This window comes from Lissotriton helveticus, chromosome 9 (assembly GCF_964261635.1).
Source record: "Lissotriton helveticus chromosome 9, aLisHel1.1, whole genome shotgun sequence".
Classification (NCBI taxonomy): domain Eukaryota; kingdom Metazoa; phylum Chordata; class Amphibia; order Caudata; family Salamandridae; genus Lissotriton; species Lissotriton helveticus.
In genome coordinates this window covers 981,372,979-981,398,820 of record NC_136070.1, presented here as the reverse complement: position 1 = coordinate 981,398,820, position 25,842 = coordinate 981,372,979, and the positions used below count along the sequence as shown (strand labels likewise).

Genomic DNA, 25,842 nt, shown 5'->3' with positions numbered 1-25,842 from the left:
TGTACTCACTACCATTCCTATGCGATTCTTAAAGTGTATCCATTTGTATCTGATATTCATTGAGTGACTTTACAACTTCTACATTTGCAATTTTCTCTGTTTGTATCACTTCCTTGTGTGACTTTACAACTTGCACATTTGCAATTTTTTCTGTTTGTATCTTTTATGTAACTCATGTAATCATAAGACCTTATGTATCGCAACTGGTTCTTTTGTAAAGCGCTCTGACACCTTCGGGTAATGTTCGCACTATATAAAATTGCATTAAATAAATAAATAAAGCCATTTCTGGCTTGATAAACAGTGATTGCTTAGCGGAGTGTTGGTTTGTATGCTATTATAGACCGAATACTTATTTCTAAGGGTAGGGTTTGGTCAAGTCCTAGGTTCGTACTATGCAGCATAGTCTAGGTTTTCCACAAACTAAAAAACACATGACCGCAGTGATTAAGGTGATGAAAGTCCCATTTAAAATCAACCCCAGTGCTATGTGTAACTCCCAGTAATGGGGCTAAACAATCGGTAAATGGAAACACTGTGTAATACTGTGGAGAGCACTCTTTCTGCAGTTGCTTTGTCCTTTTTGCTGAAATCACGGGTGCAGACATATATCAAATATTCTACTTGTCTGTGGGACAAGCTTCTTCAGAAAACTGCGTGTCCTGTAAAAGAAAAAAATACTTGTCACTTTTGGTGCCATGCAGTGAGGTGCAAATTATGGCAGTGTTCTCATATCGGAGGGCTGATAATAGTCTCTTTGATTATACCAGAACTCATTAACTCAGAAGTTAGAATCTAGCCAGGCTGTGATTTTGCCTCCCTTTGGCAAATCTACATACAGAGTATGGAAGTAGTGCCTGATGATAATCATCAACTCCTCTCCAATCTCTTCCTATGTTGAAAAAGGGTGAACATTTTGGGCCTGATTTAGATCGCGGCAGGCGGGTTACTTCGTCACAATGGTAACTGATAAGATATCCCATCGCCGACATTTTAATCTCATTCTATCCTATTGAATTTATATTTTGACAGACTGGATATCTGTCACTGTTGTGATGAAGTAACCCATCAGCCGAGATCCAATTCATGCCCTTAGTTTTGACAAGGTCTGGAATAAAACACTCCCCCAGACTGAGAAAAAATGGGGTGGAGAGAAAGTGAATTTATTGTCGTTTAGCAGATTTTCAGATTGGCGAATATACACATATATTTACTCATGTGGATTATTTTGTTGCAAAAGTTTACTTAGGAGTACCGCTTGTGAATTCCTGAAAGTTGTAAATTTGCTTAATCGCAGGGGCCTATCCCTTAGGTGCACTTTTGTGACTTCTTTTCAAAATTAGGCTCCTGATTTATGTTTATGTTGTCCATATGTGTTTTTGAACAATTCTCCATTGTAAATAAAAAAAATGTATATTGACTTTAATCAAACTCATTGTACTACTAAATGATTCCTCGCAGTGGTACTTAAAGTTGCACAGTACTTTAGGAAAACGTTTATTTCAAAATGCATTATGTGTGTATATTTTGATTTGAATGCAAACGATCCTCAATATTACTTTCATGCTTCAGCATGTACATGAATAGAATCAGGTAGCACTTATAATCAGGCAGCACTTAGGGAGCATTATAAATGACTTCAAACTTACATTTTGCAGAGGTGTACAGTTTTATACTGGAACCACTCTCGGTAATGCTAGCCGAGCTCACAGCAATTCTTGCGAGAGCTCACTTTAATAGTAATAGCTTTAGTATTCATAATAATACATACAAGTTTGAATAACTTGTACATATGGATTCAAATCTTGCCTTTAGTGGCATGCAAACATTTTCAAACATCCATACTGCAGTCTTGTAAACTGGAAGGCAGAAAGATAAAATAAATATTAAAACTAGTTGCCTTTGATACCAAACAATTTGTCTAGGGTGTCAGGTGGTGGAAATTCCACACTCCTGGGAAAGAATTGGGGCACAGACACTTGTATGCAGTTTTAATTCTCTGTAATTAGTACACCATGTTTAAAAAATGTTTTTCGGGCCGTGGCTGAGACAGCGATGTGAGCAGACGTGTCTCACTTGAGCTCCGTCGCCCCGCTGCTCTATTTAGCTTGCTTCAGCGTAGTTTTCGGGGGGTACTCACCCCTGGGGACCCCTACACATCACTGATCCTGCTGGTGCCCCTCCTCGGCGACGAGACGCGGTTGTGAAAGTTCCGGCGGCCGCACCGCCAGCCTTCGGGATCCCCCGCCAACGGCCGCTGGCCGCCATCTTGCCCTGGGTCCGCTGCTGGAGAGTCGGGACGAGCTCCTGGGGAGAGAACCGGCACTGCGGCCCGGAGGAGACACCGGAGCACCCCTGGCCTCACCTGCGGCTGTGTGGGACCAGCGGACCCAGCCTGTCGCCGGCGGAGCCGCGCCGGAGCTGCTGGAGCCGGAGCTGCTGGAGCCGGACTGCCACCAGCGAGAGGCACAGCGGCGGCCCGGACGCCGCATCTACCTGAGTCCCCGGCCTCGGCGGGAAAACCAGGCCCGGATCTGCGGGATTGCCGGCGGCCCCCGTGCACGCGAGCCCTGGTCGGGACTCCATCGCCCGTCGCTGGGCCCAGACGGTGAGCTGCAGCGCGCTGCCCCCCCCCCCCCCCCCGCCTGCCATCTCCCGGAGGGGCCCGGCGCTTGCGGGGCCCGGCGGTTGGTCTTCCCGCCACTTCCCCCCTTTGGCGGAGGGCCGGCCCCCACACACCGACAATCCCAGCCTGAGCGCCTCCAGCCGCCCTGGACACGTAGACTGCGGCCTGGTGCGCTATTGAGCCGCTGTGTATTGGCGAACCCTGAGCCTTGGTGGACCCCAGCCCTGCAGAACACGACCCCTGGCCGCCTCGCCGCCGAGACCCGGCCCTACCATGCCTGGCGGACCTCGGACTGGGTGACCCTGCCGTGAGCACACGGGGACCCCAGGGGCCTTTGCCGCCTGTTACCCCCTGACACTGGGCTCCTCGCTGCTGGGAGGCCGGGACCCTCCTGGACACTCCTTGCCTGCTGTGGTGGGACCGGCTGGACGCTACGCTGGGAGGAGGCCCTGACCGGGGGACTGAGCCACACCACGGGACTGCGAGAGGCCCTCCGCCTGCGGACCCCAGGCCCGGCCTGCTGTGGCCCACCTACAGTCCTCACCTATCCGCCGCCTCCCCTGCCTCCGCGCTGCCTTATCTGCTCGGGTGCGCTACCCACCCTAGCTCCGGCGGCCCCTCCACGGCCTGGACTTCTTCTATTTGAGTGCGGCCCAAGTGGACCATGACCCGCGGCAGGGGGAATAAGCTGGACCCCACACCCACGACGACCAGAGGGGCGTCAGTAGCCTCTATGTGGGGTAAGGCGGGCTCACCATTGCCCTCCGGAGGGCCCTCATCATCGTCAGGGGGGAAGCCCCCACCGTCAACCGACTCTCCACCGGTGACGCAGGCCTTCATGACCTCCTTTATGGCTGATCTGAAGACTGAGATTGGGTCCCTCAGGACGGAGGTCCACACCTGCGTCACAGAAATGCGCAAGGAAGTCACCGACCTTGGCGACCGCGTCGACGGCCTGGAAAGAACGGTCGACTCCCGCACTGAGGACCTAGAGCACATCTGGCAGAGAGTGGCGACCCTCGAGGAACAGCATATCCAGCTCCAGATCAAACAGGAAGACTTGGAAAACAGGGGACGCCGCAACAACCTCCGCATACGGGGTGTGCCACTCGGAGAAGAGGGGACTAATACCATGGCCTATGTGGCCCTACTCTTGCAAGCGGTGTGGGGCGAAGAGGAAGCCCCCCCGCCGCGCCTAGACCGCGCACACCGTGTCTTCGGAGCGGGAGGAAAAGCGGGTCTCCTGCCCGACATCGTCACCAGGCTCCACTACTTCACCGAGAAGGAGGCCATCTTGAAGGCGGCTAGGGATAACCCGGACCTGCGGTACGAAGGCCACAAAATCCAGATCTTCCAGGACCTGGCCCCCACCACACTCCACAGACGGCGAGTCTTCCGCCCGATCACAGAGAAGCTCCGGACCCTCAACATTTCTTACCAGTGGGGACATCCCTTTGCACTCATCTTCAGGTGGGAGGGCAAGCGCAGGTCACTCAGGTCCTACCGAGAGGCGGCACGACTGCTAGACATGCCGGAGTCACCAGATCACAGTCCGACACGTCCTCCCCACTCGGAGAAGGCCCCTCCACGCTCTGAATGGTCCACTGTGCGCAGACGTCGGCGGTCCCCTCCGGTGGACGCGCTCTCTACCTCGCAGACCAAGCAAGACATCATTGCCCACATCCGCTCCCTCGAGGGCGACCGCGAGGGGCGGGCCTCCCAGCCCACCGCTTCTGGATCTGAGGGTGGGGATCGCCCCTCGACTCCAGATGACCACTGAACGTTGCCACTGTGACTCCAGCTACCCTGTACACACGCTCGCCCACTAGGCACTTCAGCGTGTCTTCCTGCTCCATGGTGGCCTACTCCCATTGTTCGTGGAAAGGACGACGCCCTTTGCCTCCTTCAGGTCACGGACTTCACCGCGGAGCCCCAGCGCCCCACTGGCGCCTGAACGGACCGCGTGGCCCCGCAGCCTGACACACCCCCGGACTACCTCTAGGCAGCGGGGTGGATGGGCTCTGAGACGATTTGATTCTACTTCACTTGCCCGGATCTCTGCTCCCTCCCTTTGTCCTGTAGGAAGTGACATTCCTGGCTTCATCCAAACCCTCGGGTAGAGGATGTCCGGTACCTGGGACACTGTATACTGGCCCTGTTGGCCTGTTTTGGTTCAATCTCTTCTTTGCGCCTTTTTTCTCTTTTCTTACCTTCCTCTTCCTACTTCGCTCTTATACTGCCCTTTCCTCTCACGTTCTCCTCGCGCCTGCGGTGGGGTGGAGGGGTGGGTTCTGCGGGGGCTGACGCGCTGGAGGCGAGAAGTGGCTGCCGCTGTATTGTCTGCGGGAGGGTCTGCTACACTGGGTTCTGCGCGACTCCACTCCCCCTTAGTGCTATGACGGCGAACATCCCTACACCCTTGAAGGTCCTCTCCCTCAACGTCAAAGGGCTCAACTCCCCCAACAAGCGGCAGCAGGTATGGCGCTACCTCCTACACCACGCCCCTGACATTATCCTCCTCCAGGAGACGCACCTTCTCAGGGGAGACACCAAACGCATGGCCCACCCTAGATACCCTACACAGTTCTGGGCATCCTCTGACACCAAGACAGCGGGGGTGGCAATCCTCTGCAGGGCTGGCATTAGGCGGGGATCCGTGAAACCTTTCAAAAGTGCTGATGGGCGCTTCCTCCGAGCCACGATACAGATGGGCCGTGTGCAGTTCACTCTTGGATGTGTGTATGCTCCCAACCAGTTGCAGGACAAATACCTCCAGACACTCCTGCGGGAACAGTTCCCATCGGGCGACAATAATGTGATCCTGGGCGGCGACTTCAATCTTGTTTGGGACCCCGAGCTAGATCGGGCGGGAGCCTCCTTTAATGGAGCGGGAGCAATGTCTTCTACTCTTAGAACACAGCTTAGGGACCTGGGGCTTGTGGATGTGTGGCGCTACCACAACCCGGGAGCCCGGGACTATTCCTTCTACTCGCATTCCCATAGGACGTACTCCCGAATCGACTACCTTTTCACCTCCCTTGAGGTGGCCCGAGACTCTTTAGCTGCAGCTATCTCCGACATCTCCCTGTCGGACCACGCTCACGTGGCGCTCTTGCTACAGGACCCCCTGGCCCACGCCACTCGTGAACGCCGATGGACGCTCCCTCCGAGGATCCTTCGGGACCCGGACGACGTCGCCAGCATCCGTGACGCCATAGACTCGTATTTCGCCGTTAACGACACCCCTGATCTGCCGTTTCACACGGTCTGGGACGCCTTCAAGGCCACCATTCGGGGCCACATCACCTCCCTGGCGGCGGCACGGAGGAAGGAAGCGTCCAAGTTGGAAACCGACCTGGCTAGCGAGATCAAACGTGCGGAGGCCCGGGACCGGGCCTCCCCCTCGCGGGCGTCAAAGAGAACTCTCGCTAACCTACGGGGGCAACTCCGCACCCTGCGTACCAACAAGGCGGAGCACTCCCTGCTAGCGCTCAAGCAACGGTATTACGAGGGAGGGGACAAGGTTGGCCGACTACTGGCCGGCAGGCTGCGGGCACGTACCGCTAGGGCCCACATCGCCAATGTCAAGCAGCAGGACGGCACTTGCGCCACAACTGAGAAGACCAAGCAGGCCGCCTTTGTTGCTTACTACTCCTCCCTATATGCCGAGGAGCCCACCTCTCCGGAGGCCCGGGAGGCAGTCCTCGCAGACTACGGGGGGTCTACCCTGTCCCCGGCATGTGCGGCCTCGCTGGAGAGCCCCTTACAGGAGGAGGAAATAACGGAGGCTGTTAAAGATCTCCCCGTGGGGAAAACTCCGGGGCCGGACGGCCTGCCGTTGGCCTTCTATCGCCTGTTCTTGACCCAGCTCCGCCCGCATCTGTTGCGACTATACAGCTCCTTTTCTGACACCGTCGGCCCCTCCCCCGACATGGGCCTGGCGGAAATAACCCTGATCCCCAAGCCTGGGAAGGACCCGGACCTGTGTGCCTCCTACCGCCCCATCGCCCTCCTTAATACTGATCTCAAGATTTACACCAAGGTTTTGGCCAAACGACTTGACCCACACATGCCGGGCCTGGTGAATCCGGACCAGGTGGGATTTATTCGGGACCGCCAGGGAGCCGACAACGTCCGCAGGCTGGCGCACTTGGTGGGAAAGGTGCACCATTGGAAAATCCCGGCTTGCCTCCTCTCGCTGGACGCAGAAAAAGCCTTCGACCGGATCGATTGGATCTTCCTGCGGGCGGTCCTCAAGAAACTAGGTCTTGGCCCTATCATGATATCCAGGTGCATGGCCCCCTACCTAGGACCGCAAGCCCGAATTCGGGTCAATGGCCAATTGACATCGCCGCTTTCGGTCCACAGGGGCACGAGGCAGGGATGCCCGCTGTCGCCGCTCCTGTTCGCCCTTGCGGTTGAGCCGCTGGCGGAGCTGATTAGGCGTACCCCTGACATTCATGGTATCTCCCACGGAGGGCGCACTAATAAGGTGGCGCTCTTCGCTGATGACCTGATTCTTACTCTTACGAACCCTCGGGTCTCCTTCCCAGCGGTGCAGAAAGCCCTTTCCCTGTTTGAGCAGGCGTCCGGCCTTAAAATCAACCACACCAAGTCTTGGGCGCTTAATCTCACCATCCCCGACGAGGAGATCTCTTTTCTGCAGGGGGTCACGCCCTATCGCTGGGCGGACAGCCATATTCAATACCTGGGCCTGGACCTCACGCCCCATCTTGACTCGTGGTCCTCGAGGAATTGGGCCTCTTGCCGCAAGGAAGTTCTGGCTGACCTGCGAAAATGGAAACCCTTGATGATTTCCTGGCTGGGGCGGCTCAACGCGGTCAAGATGTCCATCCTCCCCCGCATTCTGTATGTTTTCCAGTGCCTCCCCACCCCGATCCCGGTTCACTGCATCAGAAACCTCCAACGCGACCACACGTCCTTCATATGGGGGGGCAAAAGACCCCGGTTCTCGCAGAAAGTCCTGATGGAACCGAGAGACAGAGGCGGCCTTGCCTGCCCGAATCTCCTCCACTACTATTGGGCGGCACACCTCCGGTTCGTGATCGAATGGGGTGCACGCGAAAGCGACAAACACTGGTTCCACATGGACCGATCGGTCACGGGGCGCACCATCTGGGACCTGCCTTGGTTACCGCGGGTGGCACGTTCCAGAAGTGCATATCTTGCGGTCCCCACGAGGACGGTTCTTGAAGTATGGGACGGGGTGGCAGTGACCAAGGGTCTCACCACGTTTCCCTCTCCACACACTCCCATTGCAGGTAACCCGCACTTCCCCCCAGCTGCCCGGACCCGAGCTTTTGAGAGCTGGACGCAAGGCGACTGCAGAGTTGCAGGAGACCTTTTTCTTGGCGGGTCGCCTAAAACATGGCTAGACTGCAAGGAGGAATTCAGGCTCCCTCTCACCGCTCACTTACAATACGCGCAACTGCGCCACTGGACCTCGGGAGACGACATGTACCAGGCTGCTACTAGGGCATATACCCCCTTTGAGAAATTGGCACGATCCCTCGGGGGACTGAAACGGCTCATCTCCCAGATCTACAACATCTTGCAGCACCCCACCGCCCCACCTGTGCACCCCTATCAGAAGCAGTGGCAGTCGGCGACAGGCACTGACATCACACCCTCTCAATGGACTCGACTCTGGAACGACATCCCCAAAACCTACCGCAGCATCCCGCAAAGAGAAAATGCGTACAAGATGCTGACGCAATGGTACTACACCCCCCTGCGACTCAGCAAAATGTTCCCCACTTCCTCGCCGCTGTGCTGGAGGTGTGGCACTGCGACTGGTGACTTCGTACACATCTGGTGGTCCTGCCCTACCTTAGCTGTCTTTTGGAAGGAGGTCCTCAGCCACATTAAGAAGGTGTTGGGTTTCCCCCTCCCTGAAGAGGTTTGCACACTCCTACTGGGCGTTCGACCCCCCACACTTAGAGCCCTCACGCGCAGCGACTGGATCCTCACCCTTCACATGTTAGGTGCTGCCAAACAGCTCATTGCCCTGTACTGGAAGCGAGCAGAGGCGCCGCCGATAGCATCCTGGTTCGTGCGCCTCTGGCAGGTCCTGACTATGGAACTACTCACGGCGCGGATACAATCCAGGGGGGTGCGCTTCAAGGCAGTGTGGGAACCCCTAGTGCGTCACCTGTGCTCCATCAGCTATGCCCGCCACATGCCTCCCAGGCTTCGCGCTCTACAATTGTTCGAGGACGCCCTCATTCCTGCTGACCCAAGTAGACTAGGCTCTTAACCGCTTCCCCCAGTGCCGCTTTGTGTTTCACATTTCCTGTTTGTGGCCACGGGTACACCCCCCTGACTCCTCTTCACCTTGACACTGCTAGCTCCTTTTCCGACTTTTCTTCCTTCCTACTTGCCACTCTGGCTTCCACCCCTCTTTGGGGCAGTTAGGTCCCTGTTGGGCCTTTTGAAAATGTGACGCCATTGCTTTTCCTCACATACGAGCCTACCCCACGCAACGACGCATTGCCAGTTTATAGCCACCTCTTGCTCTGCTCTCCCCTAAGCCACGCGGCCGGCCCCCCCTCCGGGGGTTGTAGGCAGGGCGCTGTGTTAATGACTCCACCTCCCCTGTCTAGTTTTACCTACTGGCTTTTCTATGCGCGGCCGGCTCCAGAAAGGGGTTGTAGGCTTATCGCTGTGTTCACAATAAAAACAGATTTGAATAAAAAAAAAAAAAATATATGTTTTTCTAATACATTCTGTTTTATTGAAATCAAGGTATGACATAGGATAAAGACAATTTACACATACATCTGCAATAGAGTAATGATACGGGGGATGCTCAGAGCAATATAATTACAAGACAACAATTGCAGTTAAATTTCTAACATGTTCAAACCTCATTCGCAGTATCTTCTCTCGTCCTCTGAGGTTCACATAACCTTCCCCTGTGTGTGTTCCATTTTTCCCAAACCTGTGTCCATTTGTTGGGGCACCCCCCTGGCTTTGTATATGTCTTTTCCGTGACCATAAACCAGTCCATATCTTTACCCCAATCCACTATACGCGACGGGATCTGAGCTTTCCACAATCTCGCGATATTTCGCTTTGCCACCATCAACCCCCAAAGTTACCCATATTCGCTCCTTGGAGCCAAGGTCGGTGGGGCCTCAGGCATTCAAGATGGCCAGCTTTATATTGCAATCTGTCTTCTGCCCCAACACCCCTTCCTTAAGTCTCACTACCGCCTCCCAATATCCCTGGATAACCGTGCATTCCCAAAGTGTGTGAATAAAGGTACCCTCCTGCCCACATTGCCTTGCACAGCCACCATCTGAACTATATCCCATGCAAACCAGAAATGGCCCAGACAGGTAGGACCTGTGGGGGAGTTTCAGCTGCACTAAGCGAAGCCTGGAGGAGATGGCCACCTCTCGGGGGGGGGGGGGGGGGGGGGGGGGCGGGAGGCCACTACTGCCAGCCACTCGTCCTCATCCAATCCTGGTACATCGTGGTCCTATTAGCCCTCAGCTGGGACCAGGGCATCCGCCATGTTGTTAATCAGTTTTTCATAAATGAGTGATATGGCCCTCTTACCCTCCCATCCTAAGCTTTTGGTAGCAGCCTTCCACACCTGTACCGCATGTCCAGTGGGGCCAGTCAAAGCTGGTTTCAACAAACGCACTTACAGAGCCCCTTCAAAACTTCCTCCCGGCAGGAGCCATCCATCAGTCTGCGGTCTGTACATGCATTGGTTGATTGCTGCGAGGTGAGACACCCAATAATATTTCCTGATATCTGGTAGTCCAAGTCCCCCATCAAACTACCCTAACGTGAGCTTGTGCGTTGCAATACGGGGGCTTCCTCTCCCACAACAAGTCTCATAGAAGACAATCGATTTCTTTGAAGTAGGAGGATTCAACATGGTGCAGGGTGTTATGCAAAGCGTATAGGAATCTGGGAAGGGACTTCATCTTGAATAGGGCTGCATGCCCCTGGAGGGACAGAGGGAGTGATTTCCAATGCAGGACATCAGACTTAAGACACGCCAGGGGCAGCAGGAGGTTGCGCTCGTAGAACTTGGACGAGTCCTTAGAGACACAGATCCCCAGGTATCTAAAGCCATCAGCCGCTTCCACTAGCTGAAATCCCTGAGGGAGCGGAGGGCTCTCTCCACAGAGGACATAGAGCATTGATTTGGTCCAGTTTATTGTATAGCCAGCGTATCTGCCGAACACTCAAAATATGTTCAGGACCCTGTTTAGGGATGCAGCCAGGGATGCCAGATAGAGCAAGATATCATCCGCTTATAACAATATATGGTCTTCTCATCCGGTGGTCTATTTGAGATCCCTGACAATGGGATCTTTATGGAACCATATTGCCAGTGGCTCGAGGGTAAGGGCAAAGAGAAGCAGGGACAAGGGGCATACCTGCCTGGTGCCGCTACCGAGACCGAAGGTGGAAGATTTCCTGTTATTAACCACTAGTTGGACTAATGGTTGCTGGTAGAGGAGCCAAATCCAACTGATACATTCTGGGCCCAAACCCAATTTATGGAGGACTGCAAACATGTAGGGTCAGTCAATGGTATCATATGCTGCCACAGCATAGAGAGAACAACGACTGCATCTTCTCGTATTGTAGCAGCTCCTCACAATACACCATGGAGCCTACGCAAATTGAGGGAGGTGTTTCTAGCGGGCATAAATCCTGACTGGTAATGACCCTTAGCAAACGAGCGGCGAGGACCTTTGCCAGGACTTTCGCTTCGCCGCTGAGCAAAGAGATTGGTCTGTAAGAGAAGCACTTGTTGCTCGGTTTGCCCTCCTTGTGGATAACTACAATATTGGCAAGCCTCTGATCTGCTGGCAGTAACCCACATCCCTACTTTCAAGAAACGTTTTTGGTGAGATAGGGGGCTGTTTTACCTGCAGTAAGTTTAAACAGTTCAATAGGCAGGCCATTAGGGTCCGATGCTTTCCTGCCAAGTAAGTCATGATGGCTTTTTCAACTTCTGCGACAGTGATATCTAGCTCAAGACGCTCTTCCACAGTGAGCGAAGGCAACAATATATCTTGCAGAAAGGAGGAAGCCTCCTCCTCTGTATGTTGCGTTTGGGATGTATAAATGGCCTGATAATATTGGCCTAAGGCATCAGCTATATCTTGTGGAGAGGTGAGGCGGGAGCCAGAGTCTGTCTCTATCTCAACCACAACGCAGTGGGCCTTGTCTCTGCGGTCCAACCAAGCCATCAGTTTGCCAGCCTTGTCTCCCACATCATAAATTCTACTGAGCGTGGCTCTGTGATATGATTTGGGGGCCTCGGTGGCTAAGTCAGTGTATTCCTTGATTATAATGCACAGTTTCTGGCCCTCCTTCTCTGAGTCCTGCACCTAAAGAGTGTCTTCTAAGTGCAAGATGTCCCCCTCCAAATGGGTCATGTCATAGCACGCTTCTCTTTCCGCAGTCACACAATTTAAGCCTAAGCCACCCCCGTATAACAACCTTGTAGGCGTCCCAGAGAGTAACCAACGACTCTACTGACCCTTCGTTCTCCTTGAAATAGAAATCTGAGTTGCCCAAAATCGTTTCACTGATCTGGGGAATCTTAAGAAACCAGGGGTTAATTGGGGCCGTACGGCCTATAGCAGGCCCCCCCACCTCCAGGCGACACAGGATTGGTGAATGGTTGGAGATTCATCTGGCCAGGTGTTGTATTTCTTTTTGACGCTGTCAATTTGGTGAGCTAGCATCAGGACCTAGTCTATTCCGGACACACTACGGTGTGCCCCTGAGTAGAACATGTACTGTTGCTCAACCGGATGCAATCTCCTCCAGACATCCACCAGACCCATTGCCCCAAGAAAGCCCCAAGAAAGCTGTGGATCCGCGAGGGGGAGGGCAAAGCCCTCTGGGGGGGGGGCAAAGCCCTGTGGGGCCACCGATCAAGAGAATCGGAGACAATGGAGTTGAAGTTGCCTCCAACTAACACTCTACCTTCCGGTAACCCCAAGAGGAGATCCCCAAGGTCCGCAAAGGCCTGGGTCTGCAAGCCCGGTGGCACATAGACTAAGAGAAGATTTAATTTACTCCTCTCCCAGGTCCCAGAAATAGCAACACATCTACCAAGGTTATCAGTATGGACAAGGTCAAAGGTCATGGGGATCGATTTCCATACCATTTTGCCCACTCCCCGGGAGCCAGATCCAAATACTGAATGCACCACTAGTTTAAACCCCCATCTCGACATGGGCTTACAGGCATTTCCAAGCAAGTGTGTCTCCTGCAAAAGGACTATATCGGGGGAGTGCTGTTTCAAGAATTGGAGCACTATGCCCTGGTTGATCTTATCCCCTAGCCCATTTACATTCCATGACAACAGTGTGAGCTCTTGCCTAGTTGCCGTGCCCATCCTTACTTAGTGTGTAAATGTAAATGTGTTTGTATTTATATAGCGCACTTCTACCCAGAGGTCTCGTAGCACTGTATTCATACCGCTGTGGAACCCTTCCTGGCTTTCCTGTGAGATGTCCACTCCTGGGCACCCCCAAGGTGAAACCAGGCATCCAACCGCTGCTGGGGCCGTTGTGGAGATTAAGCAACTATTGCCCAGAGTCACAGAGTGAGACCCATGATTAGACTAGGCACCGAGGCGAGAATTATCAGGTCCGGGGAGATGGAGTCCAAGAGCCGCCGAGGCGGGAATTGAACCCTGGTCCCGGGCCAGACCTCTGCATCAGGGTCTGCCGTTCTAACCATTGAGCCACGCTTCTCTTCTTCTGTGTGGTTGCTCAGCAACGGGGGACACTTTCCATGAACGTCCCTAAGGGTAACATTACCAGTGGTTCACCCCCCCACCATGGGCAAAGATACCAAAAACATTTAAATAGTGGTTGCCATTACTAGTGTAGTGTCATATGTCAAATATGTCTAACCTAAGACAAAACTGAAGAAAACATCCCCACCCTCCCAATCATGCTCAAAGAAAAGAGCTCTGAGTAACTCTCTGGTAGTGGTTAGTGACGGAGAGACGCTCTGCACAGGATACCCACCCCCTAAACGTACAAAACTCAACCCCCCCTGCATCCCTGCATGGCGGAATATAAACCTCCCCCCCCCCCCAAACTTGCAGAGTGCCTATCGCCCACCCCTTAAACTTGAAGGTGCGTGTGACCAGCCGGGCACCCGCCCCGGACATGAAGGCAAATGCTTCACCAATAAGACAGTAAGTTATGGGTTTGGGAGTGCACTCCTGTTTAGGCAATATTATCCGACTCATCAAATACCGTCTTTTGTGATACTGGTGCAGCAGCAAAACACACGCTGTCAGTATGTGTGTGATCTTCCAATTTGTTAAACCAAGTACATATGCCTGGGTGCGCTGCGCACAATTCACTGAAGGAAACCTTCCTTGTTTTAAACACTTTTTATAGGAACATACATTTAAGTTTTCAATGTACTTCACAATAAAGGAAACCTAAATCAACATCTATACATTATTGTAGTTTGCCACTGCATTTTTAAGGACCCCTATAAATATTAAAAAGCCAACTATAATATTTCACTGACAAACGAGCTTGGAGGCTGACTCAATTTTTCTGACCATTGTAGTTCATGGTCTGCACCACATTAACTTTACACTTTCTCACTCACACCATACTCACCTCAGCCATGCGCAGTCACACTCTCTACCACCCACTGCATTTTCAACACTTCAATCCAAATCTGACGACCCCCTATTACTCGCCAAATCCATTCAGTAGAACATCAATTTTAAGTCTGACTCGTTCATCAAGTGTTCTACCAATCCGGCCTGCCTTTTTCTCCAGTAAATATCACCGCCACCAGTCAAGGTGCCATTTTATATCCGCTTCCGATGATAGAACTACAAATACCGGCTTAGTGGAAGTCCATGTTGTGGGTCCAATCTGCATAGCACTGGATTGCTCCTTTTTCTCATTACATACGTGTTAATCTTCCATATAATATAAACACATTGCAAGTCACTGAGGAGTTCCTTCATACAAATACCAAATTCAGAGATCACATGCAATATTGCTTCAATGTATGTTGGAGATATTTTATTCCTTGTACTACATGGCAGCACTCTCTTGTCCAATAATACATTCTCAGTCCTTTGTTCCTGCTGACGAAAGACTTCTTGTGAGTTCAGATATGTAGAATACTTGTAGAAACGCTTCTGTTAAAAACACTTACAAAAAGGGGGTGGTGATGGACAGAGTATCTGAGTTAATCAGAACACTCCTACCCAGTCAACAGATCAGGGCTTGATCCATCACCGTTTTTTAGCTCACTGCACCATCCCAGTTCAGAACCTGGCTATATGCAAATTAGTCTGTCCCTGGCCCAGTGCATCATGGGAACAGGGCAGACCAAACTACCAAGCCAATTCTTCACTGCCAGTATGGAGATAGTAATTTGTTGCACTCTGCTACTTGCCTTTCACCAGTGCAGACGATGTTGCCTGTACAATACTAGTAAAGTGACCAATGACCATTGGCTCTGACCTCCAAACATACATTACATATTTGTGCAGCATGCCTCTTCCATGGCCATTACTCATTGCAGGAAGTACTGTGGTGCAATTCTAATGTTTGAATGGGAAATTATACCTATTGCGAGAAGTGCTGCACCGCCATACTAATGGCCTATTGCTCACTCTATAAATGTCATATGTTTAGTCCCCCCTTTGTTGAGCTCGAGATGCATTTTAATAAGAATGCCCCGGTTACTTACCGGTAATTTTCATTACTCCGAGTCCATGTCTTCCTCGCCACAGTAATAACATATGAGCCTCCGGCTCCACACAGAACTCCAAGTCTAAAAAAAAAACAGCGCTCTAGTCTCCCCTCCCTCCTCCAAGATGGCCCCCAGTGGCTCCAGCCAATCCCATAAAGGGATACATAGACAGCAACACGACCTGAAAAACCAAGCCGCAGACATGAAGCCACCACCAGGGCCGGGAGGGAAGGGAAACTATACTGTGGCGAGGAAGACATGGACTCGGAGTAATGAAGATTACCGGTAAGTAACCGGGGCATTACCTCCTTGTCCTGTCTTCCTCGCCACAGTAATAACATATGAGCCGATACCAAAGCAATCAGCTTCATGTAAGGAAAACAGACCACACCAACAGTGCAGCGAAAAACATATTTAATATTCAGAGGCAGAGCAACAAAAAGTACAACCTCTCAAGGAACCCCCGCAGAAAGAACAGAAGAGGCAAAGGAAACAGAACCTCTACCCCCAACCTGAAGGCGGTAATGGGACATGAAGGTATGAGGGGACGACCAAGTAGCCGCCCTGCAAACATCCTCCATGGACACCCCTTTGAAGGAAGCCCATGACACAGCAACAGAACGGGTGGAACGACCCTGAACAGGAAGGGAGGGAACCTCAGAAACAGGAGCATACGCCAACAAAATGGCCTCCTTAATCCAACGACTGATCGTGGAAAGGGAGGGTTTGAGGCCCTGACGTGACAAACCAAAATTCACAAACAAGTTGTCCACCTTACAAAAAGAGGAAGTGCGAGACAAATAAATCAGCAAGGCACGACGAACATCCAAGAGGTGCAAAAGGGACTCCTCAGCCGAGGAAGGATCAGGGCAAAGAACAGGAAGAACCACCTCAGCACACCGGTGAAAAAAAGAATCCACTTTAGGAACAAAGGTAGGATGAGGGCGTAAGACCACACGGTCGGGCAAAACCAAGAAAAACGGGGCAGAACGAAGGAAAGCACCCAACTCACCCATACGCCTGGCAGAAGCAATCGCCACAAGAAACACCACCTTGAGAGTCAAAAACTTCAAGTCCACCGACTCCAACAGTTCGAAAGGAGCCAACTGCAAGGAACGCAAAACCAAAGGAAGGTCCCAAGGAGGAGGCCCATGATAGGACGGGGGCGTTGGAAAGAAAGAGACTTAAAAAGTCTAGCAACCAATGGAGAAATAGAAACCAAAGGCAGGACATGAAATGCCCGAATGGCGGCCCATTGAGCCCGAAGAGTCGAAATGGCCAACCCCAACACAAATCCATCATTCAGAAATCCAGAATGCGAGCAGGATCCAAAGAATCCAACGAAAGCTCACGACCAACACACCAAGAAGCAAAATTATCCCAGTGCTTGGCATAGGATTTAAGCGTAGAAGGACGCCGGGACTGCTGAATGACCCCAGTCACAGTCACAGAACAACCCTCACGCATCAGAGAATCCCTCTCAAGAGCCAGGCCCGCAGACCCATGGAACGGAACACAGGCAGAGGAAGAAGAGGACCCAGCAGAGGATATGGCACGAATGGTAAGGCCCACCCCGGAGGCACAGCCAATTCCAACAGCAGTGGATACCAAGGGCGACGCTTCCAACAAGGAGCAATCAGAAGCACCAACGACCCCTCCCGCTTGATCTTCTGCAACACAGCCGGAATCAGGGGAACAGGGGGAACGCATACAATAGACCCTCCGGCCAAAGGAACGAAAGGGCGTCCACCCTCCAGGCATCCTGGCAAGGCATAATCGTGCAAAAGCAACGGATCTGGGCATTGTCCCGGGAGGCAAACAGGTCCACAATCGGACAGCCAAACATCACCTGCAACCTCCTGAACATCCATCGCTTGAGGGACAAGGACCCCATGGAAGGAAACACCCGGCTCAGACAATCCGCCACAGAGTTCTCCGCACCAGGCAGGTAAATGGCAGACAGGGACGCCAGATGCACCTCCGCCCAAGAACAAATCCGACGGGCCCGGCAACTGAGGGAGCGAACCCTGCACCCCCCTTGATGGTTCACATAAGACATTACCACCTGATTGTCTGTCCGGATCTGCACATGGTGACCACAAACAAGATCCGAGAAATCCAACAGACCCAGAAAAACGGCCTTCAGCTCTTTGTAGTTGGAGGAACATGACAACACCGACCGAGGCCAAACCCCCTGAGTCGACGAATCCCCCAGGGTAGCACCCCACCCCAGTAGGCTGGCATCAATAGGGACCACGTGGGTGGGAACAACCAGAAAGGGGCGACCCATGGAGAGATGATCCTCGACCAGCCACCAATTCAGGACCGCCCGAACCTCCTCTGACATAGGAATCAAAACACTCATATCGAGGGAACAGGGGTCCCAATGCGACAAAATGTGGGACACCACCGGGTACATGTGGAGGCGAGCCCACGGCACCGTCATTAAAGACGCCGACATCAGACCCTGCACCCTCAACCACAGGCTCACTGGATGAGAGAGCCCCAACAACAGGGCACGAACTGCAGATATCAGGGACAGAATCCGGGGAGGAGGCAGAAACACCATCCCCAAATGAGTCTTGAACAGAGCCCCGATGAAAGTCAATTCCTGCGCAGGAACCAGGGAGGACTTCGGCACATTCACAAGGAAACCGTGATGCTCCAGGACATGGCACACCCTCCGGATATGCAACTCCGTCTTAGAAAGAGAAGAAGCAGGTATCAAAATGTCGTCCAGATAAGGAAAAACACAAGTGCCCTCCCCATGTAAATGTCCAATAAGAGGAGCCAGAACCTTAGTAAAAATTCTGGGCGAAGAGCAGAGGCCAAAAGGCAATACCTGGAACTGATAATGACGACCCAGGATGCAGAAACGGAGAAATCTCTGTGAATCCGGGTGAATGGGCACATGCAGATAAGCATCCTTTAAGTCTATGGAGGCCAGAAAATCTCCCCAAGACAGCAGAGGAAGGATCACCGGAAGGGAGACCATCTTGAAGGACTGGTGAGGCACAAAAGTATTTACCCATTGCAGATCCATCACAGGCCGGAGATCCCCTGTGCGTTTCGTCACCAGAAAGAGGATGGAATAGACCCCCAACCCCACCTGATCTGCGGGCACTGGAACCACGGCCCCTTTCCGAATAAGGGACTCCACACCCTCCAAAAGAGCCATGCGTTTTAAAGCGTCTCTGGGACGGAGTGGACCTGAAAGAGTCTGGGGGAGTCAGGGAAAATCCAATACGAACACCTTCAGACACCACTTGCAGCACCCATTGATCGGACACAGTCTCGCGCCAAGAATCCATGAAGCAAGTGAGGCGACCCCCAACCGGCCCTACACCAGGAGCGATCCAGTCAGGACTTGGAAAGAGGGAGTGGAGGTGGAAGAAGCACCGGAGAACCGGGATTTATCAAAGGAAGGAGCACCCCGGCCACGCCCCCTTCCACGAAAGGGCTGACCAGCACGACCCCTCCTAGAAGGACCAAAAGCCCTCTGAGAACCAAAGGAACGGAAGCGACCAGGCCGCTCAGGAGCAAGCAGCTTACGGTCCTCCGCCGTCTTCTTCACCATCTCATCCAAAGGTGCACCAAAAAGCTTAACCCCCGAAAAAGGGATCTTCATCAGGAGACTCTTCTGCGCAGCATCCGCCTTCCATGAACGAAGCCATAATTGACGCCTGGCAGCCACAGAGGACCCAGCCGCAGAAGCAGCCGCCCCCAATGAATCAAAAGACACATCCGAAAGGAGGCGAACCTGCTGCTCCATCATCGCCAGGGTAGAGGAGACATCCTCACCCAGGTCCAATAATTCCGACAGAGACTGAAAATCCTTTAGCAAGGACTGGAGAGATAAGAAGAGTAGGCAGCCGCCCGAATGGAAAAGTTGGCAGCCGCAAAAGTGCGTTTCACAGCCCTATCAACCTTCCGATCAACAGGGTCAGAAGGAGAAGAATCCTCAGAGACCACAGACCCATGGACGACATACTGGCCATCAACGAATCCACCTTGACAGAGGAAGGAAACTTGACCGAGAAGTCCTGCAGAGGATACCGTTTATTCAGGAAACGAGGAAAGGAACCCTTATCCACATCTTTCCACTCAGTTTCCAACACCTTCAACACGGAAGAATGAAGGGGCAAAGAATCAGGCTCAGGACGCTGATACTGCGAAAACAAGTCATCCTCCACAGGAACTACAGACTCCGGGTAAACCAAGTTCCTGCGTATGTGACAAAGGACCTCTTTAAGGTCGGCCCCCTGCACAAAACGACCCTTGACATTAACCTCCTCCTCAGCGTCAGAATCAACAGCAGTAGCGTCGTCAACACGAGTCCTTTTATCAGGAGGAACAGGAGCCCTGTCATGTAAGGCAGCAGCAACCGCAGAATCTATCATCTTCTGCAATAAAGCCATCGATGGAATAGACATCCCTGAACCAGAAGCCTCAAAAGAATCAGGAACAGAAACATCGGGAGAACCACCCTCCATCACGCCAGCCACGAGCAAAATGCAACAGCACACGATAAAAAACACACCTGAAACCATTAAATAGGCAACAGGCAGCCAAGCAACCACAGTACACACCCCCTGACACGCCCCCACAGGAAGCATAAAAATCCGGGAAAAACGCGAGCCAACCCTAAAGAGGCCCCCGACAACCATGGAGCCCAGAGGAGGAACCCACAATGGAACCCAGCCAAGATCCCAGGTGAGAGGAAAACAAACACCCGACCGCGAGGAACCGCAGCAGGCAGACGCGCTGCCGGGAAGGGCAGAGGAATCGGAATGTCTCCCATCGCGTCTGCAACACGCGCGCAGGAAAAAAACGCCCCACCGGTAAACAAGGCATCAGAGCAAGCGCCGGTCAGAAGGCAAAGAAACCGACCGCGCGGAGACCCACAAGTAGGACGCGCGTCCGGAAAATGGGAAACACGCACCATAACTCGCCCCCCTGCTCGGCAGGAAAACAGAGGCGCGGTCTCACCAAGCGGGAACACAAACTGAACCCGCAGCAACAAGCACCTAAGTCCGCTCAGCAGGACACGGTGCTGGGCAAAAGAAAGGGGGAAAAAAAAATTAAACATACTACTAACTTCCCCCCAACCAAATACCAAGGCGAAAAAGGGCTGCTAGAGCAAGACCCCCGCCACACTCACCTGACCAGCAGGCGACACAGCACTCGGAGAAGTGCAGAAAAAAAGAACAGGTCATGTTGCTGTCTATGTATCCCTTTATGGGATTGGCTGGAGCCACTGGGGGCCATTTTGGAGGAGGGAGGGGAGACTAGAGCGCTGTTTTTTTTTAGACTTGGAGTTCTGTGTGGAGCCGGAGGCTCATATGTTATTACTGTGGCGAGGAAGACAGGACGAGGAGGTAATGATTTTGTTGCCAAATATGTTCTGAGATGTTGACATGGAGCTTACACGGGCTCAACAGATGAGAGGCACTGGAACACAATTGAAACAAATTTATGATACAGTAAATGCAGTGATTTGTTAGTTGAAAGCCCAAAAGCAGATATTGGGTTCCCCACTGACATGGAGATATTTGGTAGCCAAAATCTTACATGGCTTGCTTTGCATGGAGATTGATTGTTTTTTTTCATAACATAATTTTATTGTTGACAGCTGACACACACCTGGTACAACAAGGAACGCCAGTAATGTACAGTAATTGCTAATAATACTGATATCAACATTTTCAATATTGCAATAACGCTATTTATGATATAGAAATGTTCGAATAAAACAAACACAACAGTAGTGCCATATTAAACTTACAGAGAAAATAAAAAGATCTGAGATACATAGATCCGGGCCATCCAGTTTGAAGGCAAATATGATCAAAATCTCGGTAATAACACAAACCAGTCATCCCGGCAGTCCCTCAATAACTGGAATAGGCTCCAAGTAAAGCCCTCTATAGTCTGGCCACCTCTTTCATATTTTAGGATGTTTCTGCTCCCCCCGGGAGATGGATTGTTTAGTAGAACTCTAATCAAAGTACAGACACTCATGCACACATATGCAGACTGTATTACATTTTACGTTCGACGTTGTATATTCCAGAAGTAACCATCATGCATGCATGCATACATATGTTCGTCTGAAACCCACCCAGTGATTGTCCTTGAATTAAGCCTGACCCATACAAGTGTGCATACCTTTTCATCTGTAACTTTCTTCCTGATAATCCCCTCAGTAATAGTTATACCTGAGAGTTTATTTCCTTTGGCCTGCCCCCAGTTAAGGACACCACATCTATTCGTTTTAAACTTCTGAGGTTGTCAATTAAAAGTCAGAGAGCTTATGACACGAGATTCTTTCGGATTTTGATTCCTAAGTAAATTTCCTTGAAAGTGCACTCTTTTGAGCCTGCTCGGTTTCAATTCTTCAGGACCCCCCTCCACTAAGACACACACAAATTGTATGTACCAAGTGTAAGCGTTACACCTTTGTACATTTGAAAGCATTGGCAGTGCATATTTCCTCACTAGTTTGGCTTTATTTCTTTTTCCTAGTTCTGCATTGTGGTAAGAGAACCGAATAAATAATTGTCTGTCATGGTTGGGAAAAGAAAACTATCAAAACCTGATGAGAAGGAAAATGACTTTCCTGGTGATCTATCAAGTAAGTGGTTGGTGATGTATCATGTGTTGTGATATTTAGGAATAGATACCTAATTTGGCCATAATGCTGCACGTTTTCCTGGGAAAGCTGACTTTCACACTCATTGTATTTAAAGTATGTTCGAGTAAGTTAAAGAAATGGAACCCGAGAGTGATGCATGTAACAGAAAATACATAGGCAGACTGATGTATACAATAAATCAGTCGAAGGACAATGCATTGTCTTATAACTTCAAACGGAGAAGTCTGATCTGATGCAGATTCCAGCTCATATTTTTTCAGCACAAATTCCCAGGGTAATGTTCAGATTTTTCATTTCTATATGAAAGGTGAGTAACTCTGGAATATTGTGGTGTTGCTGTGTCATCCCTGGAATGAGGAACACTGCTGTGTTCCAGATTCCAGGGAAGGCTGTTAAGACCCAGGCTTACTCTGATGACAGACTTATATTTATTACTGAATAAATAACCAGTTTCTATCTACAAATCCTCGTTGTGGCATCATTACACTGGCGACGTTTGGAGAAGAACCGACATATGTAAGCCTGGAGTTCCTACCGCAATGTGGAAGGTACGTTGAATGCGGAGGATCACGAGTCGTCTTCAGTTCTGGAAGAGGAAGACGGCGCTGAGCTGGGAACCGGTGCTGAAGCGTGCCGACGAAAATCCCGACGTTGTGAACCCCTCCGTGGGTGAGAAATTGAATTTATCTTCATTTGGGCACTTCAGGTGGCTGGTAGCGCGAGAGACTGCCAGCGCGAACAAGTGACAGCGCGTGAGCCATAGCAAGCCAGTGCGCGCGCGCACAACATACAGCGCGTCAACACGCAAATTGACGCACGGCGGCCATCTTTAGGGATGATTTACATAGGAAAGCATTACGGATGAGTGAATTAACGAGGAGATCTACTTACCAGGCCATCCTGAACTGGAAAAACTAAAGATAAAACACGGAGAATTAAAATAAAAATACAATTCAACATTACACCAATAAAGAAGAATATATAGGAAATAAAAAAAATAATAATAATTTTCTCTCTTTTTCCTGCCAACCTTCAATATGTTTAACCTTATACACTGATAATAAAGAAAAAGAAATAATGGAAGGTTTCTCTGCTCCACCGCCGTTCCTTCCAAGTCCAGGTGAACCTGTCCTAGAATGGAAAAGGTGGAAAGAAGGTTTTGGAGCTTACATAGAAGCAATTGGTGGTGAAGATTATACTGATAAAAGAAAACTAGCAATTCTAAAACATTGTCTCGGCGCTGAAGGGAGACATGTTCTCAGTCATCTTCCAGTTGATTCACATAACGTAACATCGTCTGAACAAGCCATAGATGTTTATGAAGAGGCGATCATACAGTTGGATAAACGGTACATAAAGAAAGTCAACGTGGTAGTCTCGCGTCATAAATTTTTAAGTAGAGGTCAATTACCTGGTGAATCGATTGACTCGTTCATGAATGACTTGAGAGTTTTAGCGTCTAAATGCAACTATTCAACTTTTCATGATCAAATGTTACGTGATCAAATGGTCCATAAAGTCGCTGACACCAAACTGCAAGGAAAACTTTTAGACACAGAAGATCTAACTTTAGACAAAGCGATAGAAATCGCTCACCGTTTTGAAAGCATGAATTTGGGTGTAAAAATTCTTACAGAAAAAAAATCTGCTGAGGTGAATATGGTTAAAAAACCAAATGTAGAGGAGAGAAATTCCTTTAGAAGCAAGAACCAACCATTCCAAGAAAGGAGAGAATATGCATGCTTCAAGTGCGGGAATCCAGACCACCTGGCAAATGATAAGAAATGTCCAGCAATAGGTCAATTTTGTAGATACTGCAGATTAAAAGGCCATTTTAGTAAAATGTGTAAGAACAGAAACAAATTTAAAGATAAAAGTTTTGTGCAAAGAAAAAATTATAATGAACAAGTTAATGAGATAGATGATGATAGTTTAGAAGAAGAATTTCTTTTTGCAGTATATGAGGTTAACGAGTGTGATAAGGATTCACCATACTGTACTGTGGATATTGGGGGGAAGAATATCAGTGTAATGGCAGACTCTGGAGCAAAACGTACTCTCATAGGTGAGGAATGGATAAAAGAGTTTCCGGGTTTGAAATTGTCCCCACCTGACATAAAACTACTAGGGTATGGAAAAAAAACAATTGATATTCTTGGTTTTTTTACAACATCCTTGAGTTTTAAAGGTAAAACCATTAATTCCAAGGTGTATGTGGCAAAGGATGGTTCATGTTTGTTGGGGTGGCCCCAGCAAAGGGACTTAATGATAAAATTGGATCCCAACCATCCAGATCAAGTCCTTGGTTATTCAGATATGGTCATGAATGTGGAGTCTGATCTTGGACATGAGTGTGAGAAAAAATTTCCTACCGTGTTTTCCACATCTGCTTTGGGTCTCTTAAAAAATTTTGAGCATAAAATAATTTTAAGGAACGATGCTGTTCCAAAGGTTCATAAAGTAAGGAATGTGCCTTTACATTTAAGAGACGCAGTGAAATCTGAACTCAAGAGATTGTGTGAATTAGATGTTATTGAAGAAATAGAATCTTCAGTTTGGTTATCCCCGGTCGTTGTCGCTCACAAGCCCAACGGCAAAGTAAGACTCTGTGTGGATTTGAGAGATCTAAATGAGAAGGTATGGGTGGACAGACACCCATTGCCTAATATAAATGAGATGTTTACAAAATTAAAAGGAGCATCCATTTTTTCCACGTTGGATCTGTCAAATGCTTACCATCAAATTGCATTACACAAAGATAGTAAACATTTAACGTCTTTCATCACGTCAGAAGGGGCTTTCAGATACAAGAGAATGCCATTTGGTCTAATATCGGCATCTTCTGTATTTCAAAGAGTAATGCATAATCTTTTTAAAGAGTTCAAAAATGTCTTATACTTCCAGGACGATATTTTGATATTTGCATCTAATCCATCTGAGCATTCTGAAATACTATATGAAGTGTTATCTGTATTACAAGATAGTGGCCTCACTCTCACGAAAGAAAAATGTAGATTTGGCGTGTCTTCTGTTGACTATTTGGGACATACCATAAGTAAAGAAGGCATTTCCCCAAAATTAAATTTAATCAGGGCTATTGAATCAGCTCCAGATCCTGTGAATAAAGATCAGCTCAGGTCTTTCTTGGGGCTTGCTGAATATTACTCAAAATTTATACCTTTGTTTGCAGATAAGACAGTAAATATGAGAAATTTGATGAAAAAAAGTATTCATTTTCTTTGGGATGAAAATTGTAAAAAAGAATTCAAGTTGTTAAAGAAAAGTATTGCAGCTGCGCCTGCTCTAGCAACGTTTGATACTGCTCATGGTTCATTCATCATAACTGATGCTAGCAATGTGGGTATCGGTGCAGTTTTAATGCAGCGTCAAAAGGGTCAAATGGTAACAATTGGATTTGCCTCAAGACCTCTGAGGGATGCCGAATGCAAATATTCTACATTGGAAAAAGAAGCTCTTGCTTGCTGGTGGGGCATAGAGTATTTCCGCAAGTATGTATATGGTACTGTCTTTAAACTCTGGTCTGACCACCGTCCTCTAGTAGACTTATTTACAACCAAGGGTTGTGGGAAAGCGACTTCAAGAATTGCCAGGTGGCAATACAAACTTCAAGATTTTCATTTTAAAGTTGAATATATTCCTGGTGTTAGAAATGTGTTAGCTGACTGCCTATCTAGGTTACCTGTACCTGATGACAATGTAGTTGAAGTAGATTATGATGATGATAATGTGGTATCTATTTGTGAAATTTCCAAAGGTTATATCAGTGAGGATACATGGAAATTGGCATGTA

At 49.9% G+C, this 25,842-nt stretch overlaps 1 protein-coding gene across 1 annotated transcript in view; it reads left to right on the top strand.

Annotated features, from left to right (window-relative positions):
* Positions 1-25,842, top strand: part of FANCD2 (FA complementation group D2) — a 909,275-nt gene that overhangs the window by 725 nt on the left and 882,708 nt on the right. The window contains exon 2 of the mRNA XM_078661284.1: positions 21,902-22,010. Coding sequence (XP_078517410.1) covers positions 21,944-22,010 — 67 coding nt within the window. The 5' untranslated portion in view covers positions 21,902-21,943. The remainder of the gene's footprint in view (positions 1-21,901; positions 22,011-25,842) is intronic.